This window comes from Daucus carota, chromosome 3 (assembly GCF_001625215.2).
Source record: "Daucus carota subsp. sativus chromosome 3, DH1 v3.0, whole genome shotgun sequence".
Classification (NCBI taxonomy): Eukaryota; Viridiplantae; Streptophyta; class Magnoliopsida; order Apiales; family Apiaceae; genus Daucus; species Daucus carota.
Window position 1 is genome coordinate 5,768,238 of NC_030383.2, and position 15,109 is coordinate 5,783,346.

Genomic DNA, 15,109 nt, shown 5'->3' on the forward strand with positions numbered 1-15,109 from the left:
TCATTGTAATGTTATCTCGAGTTGTCATCGTTGTCTAGATCTTCTAATGATGAAAACATCGATGAGTAGCTGTTTTGTTGTCGTTAGTTTTTCGTTCTAAGATGAGAACGCTTTGTATTTGCTCTATCGTAGTTACCTGTAGGCTTGGACATAATTACAATCAGCCCCGTAGTATTAACATGTCAAGTCGTGATGTCGCTTTGCGTCATATGCGTAAAGCCCCTTGTAGATGTTTTTCGACATGTGCAATATGTTGTATATAATATTGTTATTGTCGGCAACACATTCCTATGTGTCCATGACTTGAAATTGGTTCATGTGACTCCTTAATTTGGAGTGATCGTGACGAATGAACAAGAGTGCCAACACGTAAAGTGTTTTGTAACATGTCTTCGTCCTTCATATGTAACCCGTAGACATGATGTGTATCTTGTCATCATAACGTGATATGTTGTTTGGAACTGTATATGTCACTTGTAATTATAATGTGTGACATGTAGTCGATGCAGTCTGTCATGACACGTGTAAGTGATGACATGTAGAAATGTATGTCGTAATTCATGTGTAATGTACTAATGTGTCTGACCAAGGGTCATGACTAGTGTAATTTCGTGGAGCTTTCGTCGTCATTATATGTTAAATACATCGATGTATATAAACTTGTGATATGCGTAATTGTAGTTGACAAATTTATTTTTTATAACGTTGGTGCACGTAGTATATGTATTCGACAAATATATATATTCAATGAATATATAATTTTCAGACGTTGATGCATGTAGTATATGTATTCGACAAATTTATAATTTTTCAAACGTTGTTGTATTCGACAAATATGTTTATTTTCAAACGTCGATGCATGCATTCGTAGGCTAGTTAAAAGGCCTTTCCCTCTTGAAACTTAGCTCGTAATTGTAATTGTGATTATGTAATGTTTAAATACATAATGTTGAAATGCATCATTATTCGTGGCGTCGTAAGTTATTTGTGTAATGTGTAGTGTTGTCGTCACCATCATTCGATAATGATCAACCGTAGTAGGATGGGTGATCAGCCCTCCTTGTCTATTAGACATGTTTCTAGTTTGTATCTACACAACTTCATGTCACAATAAAGATGATAATGAAGTTGCTAACTTTAAACAAATAGATATGAAGACAACTTGTAAGCACTTGCATAATCATATTTCATCACATATATCAAATCAAGTAGAGTAGCAAGTCATGTAGAAAACAAGCACATGTGACATCATGCTAAGATCACAAATCATTCAAGCAAACATTTATTCGAAGCATGAAATATCATCTAAATGGCATAAGCCCAAGTAAAGATTGTAATCGACTTATTATCATATTGCTAAAGACTAAGAGAATAAAGAGGATGAGTTCACTTACATGTGATAAAGTTTCAAAAGTAGCATGTTCGAGCCCCTGGGGACTTGTAATTCGTAATTCGTAATTCGTAATGTATCGTTTAATCTCGTTGGAGTCGTCGAGCACTTCTAGAGGTGTCAATCATTCACGTCATGGTGTTGACCGTCATGTCCACTGTCATCAAACTGACATTAATCAACTTTTTTGGACTTGTCGCAACAAGTAGTCTCTTTTTGACTATTTCTTCTATGTTTATCCTTCCTGGTCATGTCATGTCTTCTTCCTTTACATCACGTTGAACCAGTGATGTCGATCGTCTTTTAGGTATGCTATATTGTCCCCTTGTGGCGATTTTAGGACAAGTCGTCATGTCCTGTTGAGATAGAAGACTTGGACTGAAATTAGCCACAAAATTAGCAAAACTTTTGAGTCAATCGTTGTTTGTGGCTCATAGGTGATAATGTATTTGACATGATCTGTCATGTTTCTAGAGTTCAAGTCTAGCTGTCACGTCGATCATCATGTCAAGACTTTATGTCCAACTGTCATGTTGTTATTTTTATATTGTCACCATGTTTGCTAGTCATTCCTGATACTCGACTTCATGTATCATGTCCTTTTTTGAATTAGTTGTCTCCTTTGCGATTGATTATCTTAATTCTGTTTGATTTTCATTTGACATGTATGTGGTTTGACTTGTCCTCATTTAACTTGTGTATGTTCATGTCGAGGCTGCTACCCATCGTGTTGTCATGTTCCCAAGCGAAGCTGTCAATTCCTTCTGGTCAAAAAATCAATTATGTCGGTCTCTCTCTTTGGTGTCACGTCATGTCCTCTCGTGGTGTTGTTTTTTGTCGTGTAGATGTCACCCATGTCTTGTTGGTCATGTTGCGTCACATGTGATCTACTGGTTCCCGTCGAACGTGATGAGATGAATGTGAATTGTTCCCGTCGTACATATCATGATCGTTTGCAATTACTTCAGGTATGTTTAACCTTGACTAGTACCCTCTCGGAGTCTATGTGTACCTCTTGACAGATTTGACACATGCATGCCGTCGTCTTCTCAAACTATCACGTGTTGTATGTCAACTATCATTCACGTCATGGCGTTAGGACATGTTGATCAACTCGTCGGGAAGTCTCATTTTTTTTGTTGAGAGACGTGTTCGCTGGATCAGCCCCTTGTCAGGAGCGTTCATCGTGGTGTAGTTCTTCCTCCATTGTCATAGAAATCGTGTAGTTGCTTCGCTAGTTTCCCACAGACGGCGCCAATTGTTTTTAAAAAAATTTGCAGGGTTAAAAGCCAAGCCTATTTAATTTCTATAACAATGGAGTAAGTGTTTAATATATGTATATTTAGTAGATCGAATGGATGTCGAAAAGAAAATAAAAGACAAGAACACAAACAATTTTGGTGACGCGGAAAACCCCTTGTAAAAGGTTAAAAACCGCGGGTGGGAATGTCCCAGCCAAAGTTTCCACTATAATGATGAAGTATGAGCTTACAATCATGAAATATACGAGATACAAGTAAAAGAAAATGCAGTCGTCGGCTCCAGAAGATGTTCCCGTCGGCAGCAATGTCTACCCGTCCAACAGCACTGTGCACGCGTCGACATCTCTATGTACCCGTCGACAGAATGATTTGAGGGAGATGAAGATGTAGAGCTCAGATGATAAAAGATGAAGAGACAAAGGTTGTTGTATTTTAATGTATGTATATGTATGTGTATAGGTTTGTTCATCCCGGGACTTAGTTTTAGGTTTATGCATGTGAGAATGAGTGATTAGGGATAAGAAATGAAGTTGTGTGGGTGTAAAAGTGTGTTGATAGAGGTTTGTATATAAAAGATAAATCTCACCAATAAAATGGAGTTGTGTTCTTGTTCAGATTGGAGAAGGTAGCTCTGGTACGTATGTTGTAGTTTTTTAGTGTGTAGGAGATAAGTGTAGCATATGTAATGTAGTTATCTTCATCTATGTGATTGTATTTATATATACTAGTAAGAGTCATACCCTTCCTCTAACTCCTTGTTTTACTCCACTTCTCCACCACGTGCATGTAACTTCCCACAACTGATGCCATTATCCATATGCTTATTTTGAATCTCCTCCTAAATAGGTGGATTTGTTATGACTTAGTCTCCATACTTATCCTTATATGCCTGCACACGTCATGTCGTCAGTAGTTCCCGTCGTGTCAGTGCACTTCCCGTCGTGTCCTGACGCCTGTAAAATTTGGGCACAAACACTCAGGCTACAACTTTTTATTTTTTCTCCCCTTTTTGTCCTAAGCCTCCTCTTATAGTCTTGTTTGTTCCATCAAAGATATCAACTGTATTAAGATGATATCTTTTCACCCACATCTTTGCTAATTGAAGGGGAATGTCTGTGTTGATCTCCCCATAGTGATTCTTTTGCCAACTTGAACTATAGTCTCCATTAATGTGACATCACTGACATGTATCTTATGTTACGTTGACTGGCCGAAAGTGTCCAAACTCGATATGGACACTGCTGTATTTTGAAAATTTTACATGTTTTTGACCTAAAATAAATGTTGGAATGTCCGTATTTATTTTCGAGTATCGAGTGTCCGACATGAGTATTCAAAATAAAATGAAGAGAGGGAACGTCGCATGTAACTAGGAGTTGTTGAGATTTGGACCTTTCGAGGAATGGGCCAGGCCGGGTCATTTCTCAAGAACACTACCTAAAGGCCCTGACGGTATCACTTGGATCGGGAGCCTACATGCTGATGCTCCGGAATATATATATATATATTTTGGTTGGTTGGCCGTAGAGAATTAGAAACTGGGGTTAATTGGGTTCAACTTAACAAAATAGTGCCCCTTTGAACAATTGTGTATGTTATTATTATGCAAAATGTAAACATCACAGTTAGGAACCAGGATACATGTGAACGTAAAAGGAAGCAATCAAAATAATCTATCATGTTAACATTATGGGATTCTTGCTAATAGGGGAGATTAAGCATTGTGTGTGTTTGTTAATCAGAGTGTTTGATCTTTTACTGATTAAACTAACATTATCAAGTCCAACTTAGATTAGTTCCGGCAGTTAAAAAGATGAGATAGTGGATACGGACCAAGAATACACTTTATTAATTAATAAACTATATCTGCTTTTTCTACCATCTTCTTCAGGTCAAAATTATTTGAAAACAGCCCCCCTAGCATCTTTCTTTGTTTTCCTCTTATGAGTAAGAGTAAGATATCGAGAGATATCCGGAATGAAAGAGCTAGATATTAAAAATCGTCTTAATTTTTTCAAATTTTAATTGATTATAAATTTGGGATACTTAAAACGGTTTTTCTGTGGTGTGCCCATGGGCACACACTAAGCACCAAAATTTATGAAATTGGAGGGTTTTTATTGGCTTATCTTCTTTAATAATGGTGGACTCCCCTGCAGTTACAACAACCACACCAATCAAAATCCTCCATTTTTGTTAATGTTAGTGCTTAGCATGTGCCCATGGGCACACACTAGCCAAACCGTACTTAAAATTGTTATGTTTCGATAGCAAAGTTTATTACAGCTTCAATATCTACTGATCCATCTATTTTCGAAGAGAACAAAACACCTGTCAGTTTGGTGTGCGTGTGTAGAAGGCTTATTTATTTGAGCGTTGATTTTTGGATATTTTATCTTTCCGCCTAGCGCAAATTTGAGTTTCATCGGTTGCAGATTTCTACCACGAGGGGTTTAAGCCTAGTTTATCGATTTATAAGCTAGAAGTATTTATTTGTACCGTTTGTGTAAAAAGTCAAGAAACACTTATAAAAAGCTAGAAATGTTAGTTTTTGTTTCACGACTTCTACTTATTTTCCAAACACTTTAATCACTTATAGGTCTTTAACTTGGATCTCACTTCTACTTCACTTCTTTACTTTAAACAAGAAGTTATTACTCCCTCCGTCCCGGTCAAGAGTATACATTGGGGGACGGGGGCGCGGCACGGACTTTAATGCTTCAATATAGTATAGTTCTGTAAATTATTTTTAAGATTTTCTTTTTTTGTATAAAAGTATAACATTTATATTTTTATACAAAAAAAGGAAAATCTTAAAAATAAGTTGTGGAACTATGTTTTATAAGAGCCTTAAAAAGCGTGTCGAGCAGTGAAAAAGAAACGTATACAATTGACTGGGACAGAGAGAGTATTATTTTAACCTCAGCCAAAAACCCCCTACATTACGTGTAGGCTGCAGCATACATAAAATACGGACCCAGGGAGATAGCCTGTTCAATTTGGGACGTGAAAATATGGAGGTTTTTAGTTTTCATTTCTCATTTTACATAATTCAATTTCTGTAAAGATCAAAGTGTGTATCCGATACAGCTTTACAGTTTCTTAAAAAGGTTCAGGATTTTAAGAGATCAAGCGTATTCAATTTGGTATCACGATTTTTTATAATTTTTAAAATTTTGATGGTATTCATTGGGGTTTTTTAATTATTCTTAAAACATGATGTTATTATTATTTAAAATTTATGGAAATATGTTATTCAAAAATTGATCTTTTTTCTAATACACGATATTATGTATTATGAGAAATTTCTTAGTCTATTTTGTAATTTTAATTACTTTTAAATTACTAATTTTATGAAGATCGAGAGGAAATCTTTGATTTTGATTTTGGTTATTAAGTAATTTCATAACAAGTCACGAGTTCGATTCTCAGAGAGAAGGTATGATTTGCAGTCATGTTAGTGTTAGTACACTACATGCTGGGTGGAAGATTGTTGGGGGTGTACACCATTTTCATATCTCAAATTCGCGCCGGCTACTATAATTATATTTGCAGTCATGTTAGTGTTAGTGTTTGTAATATTTTTTTACAATATAATATAGAGTCAAATTCAATGCAGTACAAAAAATATTGGAGTACTGGAGTACAAGATTCATACAATATAATCTAGTCATCCAAAATCTTCATTTTTTGTGTTCTACAATATTTGTAAACATCCGACAACCTGCAGATTATGTTCTACAACATAAACATTGTAATCAAAAGATAGAACAATTACTTTTATAAATCGTAGGACATTATGTTCTGCAATATAACTTATAAGCAGAACACAATCTTAATGCTTGTTAAAGTTGAAACATATTAATGATTAATTGATAATTATGTTTAATACTACTTATAAATGATAAATTATACTATATAAATTTGGATAATCAGAGATATTATTTATGATTAAACTAAAAATTATAATTTGTACTCCAATACTCCAATGTTTATATGTACTCCATAGAACTTAACTCATATAATATAATGTAAATATTATCACTTTTTACACAATTATATTAATGTTTACATTTTTTTCGAGTAGTGCTAGGTACACATAATTATGTACAAACAGTTTGTACACGATGAGATGATAATTGATGTGAAATGTTTTAGTTGAGGTTTTTGATATGAATCCATTTCATTTAAAAACCATCACATGTCATTTTTTACAAATTTTATACACAATCATCTGGACCAGGCAATTTTCATTTTTTTCGAACTTATATTTCCTCTTGTTAACCACCCTTCCCAAAGTGAACTGCAGTGAAATTAATGGGATTAACCTTCATATATTAAATAAGTAAATTAGATAGTTTAATTTAAACTCATCCAAACAATCCCTGCATATGCAATCAATGATCAACTTATTTACCCAAATTCATTAAAGATGCCATTTATTATTTTAAATATTTAATATTTAATAACAGTTGGTTAGTAGTTCTTGATTTCTTAATCTAGAGTAATTTTTCACTAACATATTTATTTTCTATCAAACAGAATCCAAACTTACAAACCGAATTGAATACCAGTCCTACATCTTAAACATCCAATTTATTAAGATTTCGTGCCAGAACATATCATTCACACTGCATTCGATAAAGTCCATACAATTATATCAAATTTAAGTCGGAAAGAACAACTCAATTCATTTACGACGGTACTATGGTTGCAATATCAGTAATTTAAATTTGAAACCAAAAATAGAAAAACTGTCCGTAAAGGAACAAAGTGCATTGAAGAAGATACAACTAATAAGTACAAGTAAGCCAACAGTTTTTAGAAGTAACTGATGTGGAGTGAAATATGTATATTACACGTGTATGTGTAGGCCCCTGTGGGCCCCCAAAAAGTAAACCTCCTGCCTCTTACCCGCGTAGATAGTAGCACACTTGCACAATACTTCTCCCTTCTCATGTCACAACAATCTCACTCTCGCTACCTTTTTGAACGTTCAAATTAACTCTCTCTCTCTCTCTCTGCATATAAACGATAAATGTTGATGCTGCTTCTCATTAATACCCGCTCTCGCGAAGTTACTCTGTGAGTCTCTCTCTCTCTCGCTCTCCCTCTCTCTCCCTCTACCCCCTCCCCCCTCTCTCTCTCTCTCCCTCTCCCCCCCTCCCTCTCCCTCACTCTCTCTCTCTCCCTCTCCCTCTCTCCCTCTCCCTCTCTCTCTGTCTCTCCTCTATCTCTCTCTCCCTCTCTCTCTCTCTCTCTCTCTCTCTCTCTCTCTCTCTCTCTCTCTCCATGTACGCATATATTAATAAATGCAGATTGTGTTTATCTACAGTTGTTAAACAATATCTACTGATAAAATCGATATGTATATGTGAGTGTATGCAGGTGCTTGAACTGAGTTGCTTGCTTGTTCTTGTTTGAAAAATGGACAGACTTCGACGTCTCGCAAAATCAAAGAGTTCCGACAAAAACGATCAAGGTCGATTTCTTTCATCCTCTCTTATCGATCTTTCTGTGTATATGATTGTTCTTGTATGATCTGATTGTTTATATATATGATGCATATGAAATTGTGATTTTTTATGTGCATGATCAATTGCATATATTATTATCTTTGATATGTATGATATGTGTACTTAATTGCATAGAACTATACAAGTCTTCTGTTCTGGAAGTCATGATTACATGTTAAAGAGGCTTTCAGATTTATGTTCTTTGTTTGGTCAATATAAACATAAGATTATTTCCATAAATTATTTATTTTGTATCTTCGTTTGGCCTTTGTAAAAAAGTGGATACTCTGAGCTCTTGGTAGCAAGAGTTCGAGTCTGCTAAATGTGTGAGTTTGCGTAATTTGCTTGCTTCTCTGCTAATATTGGATTTCTGATGTACACATATACATGAAGTAATTTGCTTGCTTCTCTGCTAATATTGGATTTCTGATGTACACATATACATGAACATGGCATGACTAGGCCTATTAAGAGTATTATGTATTTAATTTCTTTGTTCTTCTTTTTAATATTATGATGAAATGACCTGTTAGTGATATTTTCTTGGATGGTGTTGAGGAATTTAGATTGCATAAAATGTCTTTAGGGTTTAGACTGTTTATGAGCTTATGATAAGTGTTGTTGATTGACCAAGTAATTATGGACTCATTGCTGCTCTGTGTGATTACGTGTTTGCCTTGTCTTTCGTGAGGAAGATCTAATGGTGGTATGTGTTTTCATATCAGGAGACCAGCATGCTCGGCAAGAAAAGCCTAAATCAAAGCTTCCATCAACGAATGTGGTTGCTAGATTAATGGGGTTTGATGGCTTGCCATCTCAGCAGCCAATTCATAAGGAAGCCAAAAGCTTTTCGGAAAATTCACTCATGACTTCAGATCCAGCATTACAAGGAGATGGGGACTTGATTCGCGGTGAATCACATAAGAAGCGAATCACTGAAGAGCCAGATTGCAAGGATATTTTTGAAGAGAAATTGAAGATGCCAGGCACCAATAGAGATGCAATAATGGATCTTTTAAAGAAACCTAATCCGTTGTTCGTGAAGCATCTGCAGGGATTGCAAGAGTCTTCTTCTAGCTCTCGTTGCAGTCACCTACTCATTCCAAAGCTGTCAGAGTCAGACCCTAAAAAATATCAAGCTAAACACCAAAATGTTGAGGGAACCACTTCTTCAAAACATCAGATTGGCTCTAAGAAGACACATGATGATGGTAGTCTGAATCAATCTTCTGCCCTTGCAATTACTCAACATCATCTCCAGGAATCAAAAATTGGTTGGGAGGAGGAGAAAGAGGGCACTAACAAAGGAACCTCAAGGATTGTAATTTTAAAACCAAACTATGCAATGGCAGAAGATGCTCGTAACTGTTCATCATCAAAAGATTCTGCACGTGCTCATATTTCGGGCAGTAGGAAACCTAAAGGGCACATGAGTGAGAGGATAAAGGAAGGAGACTATCTTGAAAAAATAGATGTTACTGATGGTGTAGAGGTCTCAGCATCTCGAGTTCGAGAGGCTAAAAAATATGGAAAGAAAGTTATTAGAGAATTAAGTGAGACTACACTCAGTATGAAGGAAAGAGAATCTAGAGAATCTGCCAGGAAGTTTAATGGAGAAGTGCAAGAGGTGTTTAGTCGCATGAGAACGGAGTTTCCATCTTATGTGAAAGTGATACCTGGGACAGGGGGCCTTCATGACCTTTCGAAAATTGATTCAGCAAGTGAATCAGACGTGATGAAAATGACATCTTATGATTCAACAGAATCATTTGTTAGCAGGCAGGCCAAGAAGAGACTGCTGGAGAGGTGGAGAAGGGCCCAGAGGCATGAACTTGCAAGAACAGGTGGCAAGGGAATCACACTCCGTGAAATGCTCTGTATTTCGGAGGATAGATTGAAGCATTTGGATATGGAAAATGCAAGGTGGGATACGCCTTTGGGTATCAGCAGTGCAGATGGATGGAAGGACATGTATTCCCAAATTAAACCGAGATCAAGATCCCTTCCTCCTGGTACCAGAAGTGAAATGTTAAATGCAGAACGTGCCGATGACAAGTTGCTACTGTCTAAAGAAGAAAGATGTCGTAGACAAAGTGATAGACGACATAGGAAGTTAACTGAGACGGCAACCTCAAGATCCAGCAAGAGAAAATCCCAGTCTCGGCACAGACGTGCTTCTGATTCCCATGCTTCAGTGGAGAACCATATCAATCATGATGATATAGACCTTGTAAAGAAAAATTCACCTGAAGAGAATACTATGGTTCCTCCAACACCTATTGTTAGCAGCACTTTCGGGACAGGAGCAAGCACCACACTCGAGTACTATACTGCTTCATCAGTATCATCTGATGCATGCTACCCGAATGTCTCTAAAAGCATGCTAAAGCTATATTATCCCTCTCATAGCGGGCAAGAGCATTCAAATCCAAAGGTTTGATTTTATGCATTCCTGGATGGTATATTTATAATAATTATGTTACTTGTAGGCTGTCGCCAATAACTGAACTCTAGCAGCCACTTTTATAATTGTGTGTGATGTTTTCTGATGCATAGAGCTTCTGCATCCTTTGTAGGAACTTCACAGTGCATTGCAATTGTTATTATTTCTAAATACCATTGTAGACATGTTTTGGACATAGGTGGAGACACTCCATAAGCTCTAATAAATGTATATTATAAGATACATATCAAAATTGAACACAATACTCACATTACAGGATTCTATAATTGACTCTGGAAACTGTCAATGTTTCTTGAATCTATTATATTGTTCTACTCTTGTAGAAGTTTACAAGCAGAAAACATGGTTTAGAAAGATTATAGTAAGATGGCTCCGATACTTAAGTCAACATACTCTCCCATCCTACCTTAAAAAGCTAGACGTTAAACAGGCGAGAGAAAAAAATGGACAAAACATTAAGATTCTATGCATAGTAAATAAGTTTTAGGTCTTAGATAAGCACACGCAATGCGCGGGCACTGTATGGTCTTATGATATTGTTTCATATTTGTCTTTGGAGAAATGAGTAAGGGAACGCGGCACTGTATGGTCTTATGATATTGTTTCATATTTGTCTTTGGAGAAATGAGTAAGGGAACGCAAAACCATAATAATCACATTTCAAGGTCTCTCTTGTGGGCTGCAATACGTAACAACATTAAAGATATCATTCTTCTTTGGGCAACTACAAAGGAACAAAAGATTACAATCCATTGCATACTATAATTGTTTTCAGGTTTGCATAGGCACGCGCAATGCGTTGGCACTGTATGATCATAATAAATAAGCATATGGGTACCGCTACATGGTTTGTCTGAAAACGTTTCTATTTTGCAGCACTTAGTCGCTGAAGGAGAATCCTCAGGAATCTTGAAGGAGGCTGGCCCCAGTGCAATTTCGGTTCTGAAAGTTCCTACTGGAGAAGATTTATCATCGGTTCCTGAAAGCTTTAAACAACTTAGTGCTGAAATTCATGGTAATTAATTTAAACTATTATCCTCAGTTATATTTTCTTGTTAAGTATGGAAATAGTTGATTCTGTAATATAAATTGACAGAAAAGGAAGGTAAAGCAATATTACCAACACTACACACCAATATCAACACATACATGCATATACTGATATATATAATACGGTAATAGTTAGCCTATACTATTTTGGCTCCACCAAGGGAAGCAGGTTATACTATAAAGCAAGAGCTATTCTGATAGTGACAAAGATGTTCCAACTTAACTCCGCAAGTAAGGTGCGGTGGCCTAATATTGTTGGCCATATTTCGTGTTGCAAGTCTTCACATCCTTCACTTTAATCAAAAACATGTTGTATCAATCTCCATAGCGTGCCTATATGGCATTAAAAGTTATTTCTCTGAGTTCACTGAGTTTTGTTGCTTTTATTGAGTGGATTCCCCATGTATGCTCTTTAGAAAGTGCGGAGTATCTGCAAAGTTATGCTCAGATTAATATTTTGCCTGTGAAATGCATTCTTCTTTGAGGAATGCAGGGCATGAGTAAGTATTTGTAATTTCTACTAGCAGGTAGCTGTAGATTCGATTCCCCATAGGGGGTTGTTGCCCAATATACAGATGTCGTTCTTATTAATTTGTGTTGAGAACATTACTCTTTTGCCTGGAGAAATATGCATATTTATTATTGAAATAATGATCAATATTCAGTGTTATCTATTTTGTTTGAGTCTAATAATTTTCTTAGATAGACTTGTATCTCCATTTTATTTATTCTTCATCCTTTGCACTTTTTCCAGATCTCCGTAAGCAGCTCTCTCTGCTCCGTAGTCGATCACAGTCAAACTTCGATGCACATTTGCATATCAATAATGACTTTGCTAGTGAGGGATCGAGCCTAAGTTTTCTTGCCGATGAGATAGTTGTATCTGAGTACTGGCAATCTTTTTACATTGCTGATGTCTTAATTGAATGTGGTCTTTATGATGCGGACATCGATGCATGCATGCCAAATTCAAAAGGTCCATATCACCCTCTTGGGCCTTGGGTCTTTCACAATCTTGAGAAGAAATACTGTGACGAGACATCTGCACCAAAATATGAGAGGATGCTACTATTTGATCGTATACGTGCAGCTGTTTTGGAGATTTCACGGTCCTGCAAGAATCCTTGTCCATGGGTGAAGCCCATGACAGCTGAATTTGGTAAGTTGCCGAAATGTAAGCTGAGGAATGAGGTGCAGAAGTTGCTGGACACCCAAGAGGCACCGGCAAAGGTAATTGATAGGGATACATTTGGTGGGGATCTAAGGAGTTCAATCGACATGCTAGGTATAAAATTTGAGAAATCTATAACAGATGACCTCCTGACGGAGCTTGTAATGGAACTGAAATCTGGTGTATAGTCATAGGGGTGGCGGGGTATAGATAGACATTTGACAACAGAATTAATGAAATAGTGCTGGGAAGGGAGTAAATAATAGGAAATTAAAGTGTTAGGATTTTAATTTTATTATTTGCATTTGGATATTGATTTTGTTTAGGTGTTTTGATTCGTTTCATCCCGGGTTTAAATTTTGTTATAATCTACCTCTATGTTAGACTTAAGTAGTTAAGTTTTTCACTGGACCAGTTTGCTGGTTTGTTTTGGTCTCGCTGCAGCTTTAGAGATGATTAGTAGTTCCCTGCTTTAACGCAGTAATATGAGAAGGAGATAATATATCTTTACTATGTTATTATAGTTGAACTTCTCGACAACTCCAGTTGAACAATTTTATAACAGTGCTTCAAACGCCACCTTTAAACCTCCTCTCTCTCACCGTATCTCTCCCAATTTGTTCCTCTCATCACAATCTCACTTTCTGTACTGACAGTTATTCTTCTTCAGTATACTAAAAGTTGAAGTTGCAATTGATTGAAACGGATAAGCCTAACTTGTTATAGCATTGTTGAGCCTAAAGCCTGAAAGAAAGTGGTAAGACCACTTGTACTTCTACTAACAATGATAATGAAAATGTTGCATTGTTGAATCGTTGATAACAGGGAAGAGGTTATAGGAGTCGGTTTCGTTTATGGTAAATGTGTCCGGTTAACGGAAATCGGAATCTCAAATCATTGGTGTTTGGATTAATAATTTTGTGATGGAATGAGAACCCAGTCTCACTTGAAGGTAAATCATTCCCCGGACACTTTTTGAATACCCATTTCCACTCATAATCCAAACACCCCCTAATCTTACTAAATTTTTGCCTAACACCTGCTTCAGAATCTGTATAATGATGAAGCAGGCTCAAGAAATTTTCACCAAATTTACTAGTAGTATTTCCTTGTGATGTTTATGAACAAGGAAGACCAACATGAAATGCGAGATGAAATTATGAGTGTCAGGGAAAAATATTTCAGGCGACTGGGCCAGGGGTATGGTAAAAAAGCAGGTCACAAATAATCAGAATTCAGACAACTCCCCTCTTTAGGCTGATACAATCAAACCCAGTCCACGATAACTCGGAAAATACGAATTAAGATAAAGGGTTTCTCCCGGTTCCTGTTGACCCAAACTTAACCGAAAAATTGGATCATTTTCGGATTAAAATTATGATTTTTCTATGGTGCGCTCATGGGCACACAATAAAGAAAAAAATTGAGAAATTTATCTTATTTTGATTGGCTTACACTCCTTAATAATTGTGTACCCTTGTATTTACAAAAAACACACCAATCAAAATACACCGAATTCATAAATTTTAGTGATTAGCATGTGCCTATGGATACATACTAAACAAACCTTTAAAATTAATATAAGATAATCTGAAATTGTATATATAATATGCTACTCCCTCCGTCCCTTTTTAGTTGTCACATTTCTATTTTTGTTGGTCAAATTGATTAATTTTTGACCAAAGATTATAAGTCACAATTTCATTATTTTAAAAAACTGAAAATTACATCTTAAAGTAGAATAAAAAAAATTTGCAGTGACATATTTTTTAAAAAATTTCAATTGATAAAATATTAACAAATCTCAGTCAAACTTTGATCAATTTGGCCGACACAAAACCAAATGTGACAACTAAAAAGAGACGGAGAGATTAATATAATACAAATATTTATTTTATTATTTAAAATAATAACAAGTACTTATTTTATCTATTATAAATTAATTTATAAAATTAAAATAATTTATTAACTTTTTATCTAAGTGAGTTAGTATTATTGTGGGGTTAATATTCCCTAGTCTCAGCCAATTGTTCACGTTGGGTTTGTGCATGGAGGTTAAGAAATATGTATAAACTAGTCGAAAAGTGAAACAAAAGTGGGTGAAATAGTGAGACCCAATGTATAAAGGACTATAGTGGAGTAAAAGTAGTGTGAAAAGGGAAAAAAAGCGGGAAATTGGTGAGACATATTGATTATTTTTGTTCAGTTTTGTAAGTGTCAAGAATTGGGTGGGACACCCCAAAAACTAAATCGTAA

General features: G+C 35.9%; 1 protein-coding gene across 1 annotated transcript; it reads left to right on the top strand.

Moving 5' to 3' along the window:
- Positions 1 to 7,613: 7,613 nt before the first annotated feature.
- Positions 7,614 to 13,197, top strand: LOC108213139 (uncharacterized). Its single transcript, XM_017384879.2, has 5 exons — positions 7,614 to 7,737; positions 8,041 to 8,134; positions 8,894 to 10,602; positions 11,509 to 11,647; positions 12,437 to 13,197. The coding sequence occupies exons 2-5, from the start codon at positions 8,080 to 8,082 to the stop codon at positions 13,039 to 13,041; spliced, it is 2,508 nt and encodes an 835-aa protein (XP_017240368.1). The 5' UTR covers positions 7,614 to 7,737; positions 8,041 to 8,079; the 3' UTR covers positions 13,042 to 13,197.
- Positions 13,198 to 15,109: the final 1,912 nt, after the last annotated feature.

Coding starts and splice junctions, on each gene's coding strand:
- LOC108213139 (XM_017384879.2), top strand. CDS start 8,080: ATGGACAGACTTCGACGTCTCGCAAAATCAAAGAGTTCCGACAAAAAC. Junction 8,135..8,893: donor TTCCGACAAAAACGATCAAG/GTCGATTTCTTT, acceptor TTTTCATATCAG/GAGACCAGCATGCTCGGCAA. Junction 11,648..12,436: donor ACTTAGTGCTGAAATTCATG/GTAATTAATTTA, acceptor CACTTTTTCCAG/ATCTCCGTAAGCAGCTCTCT.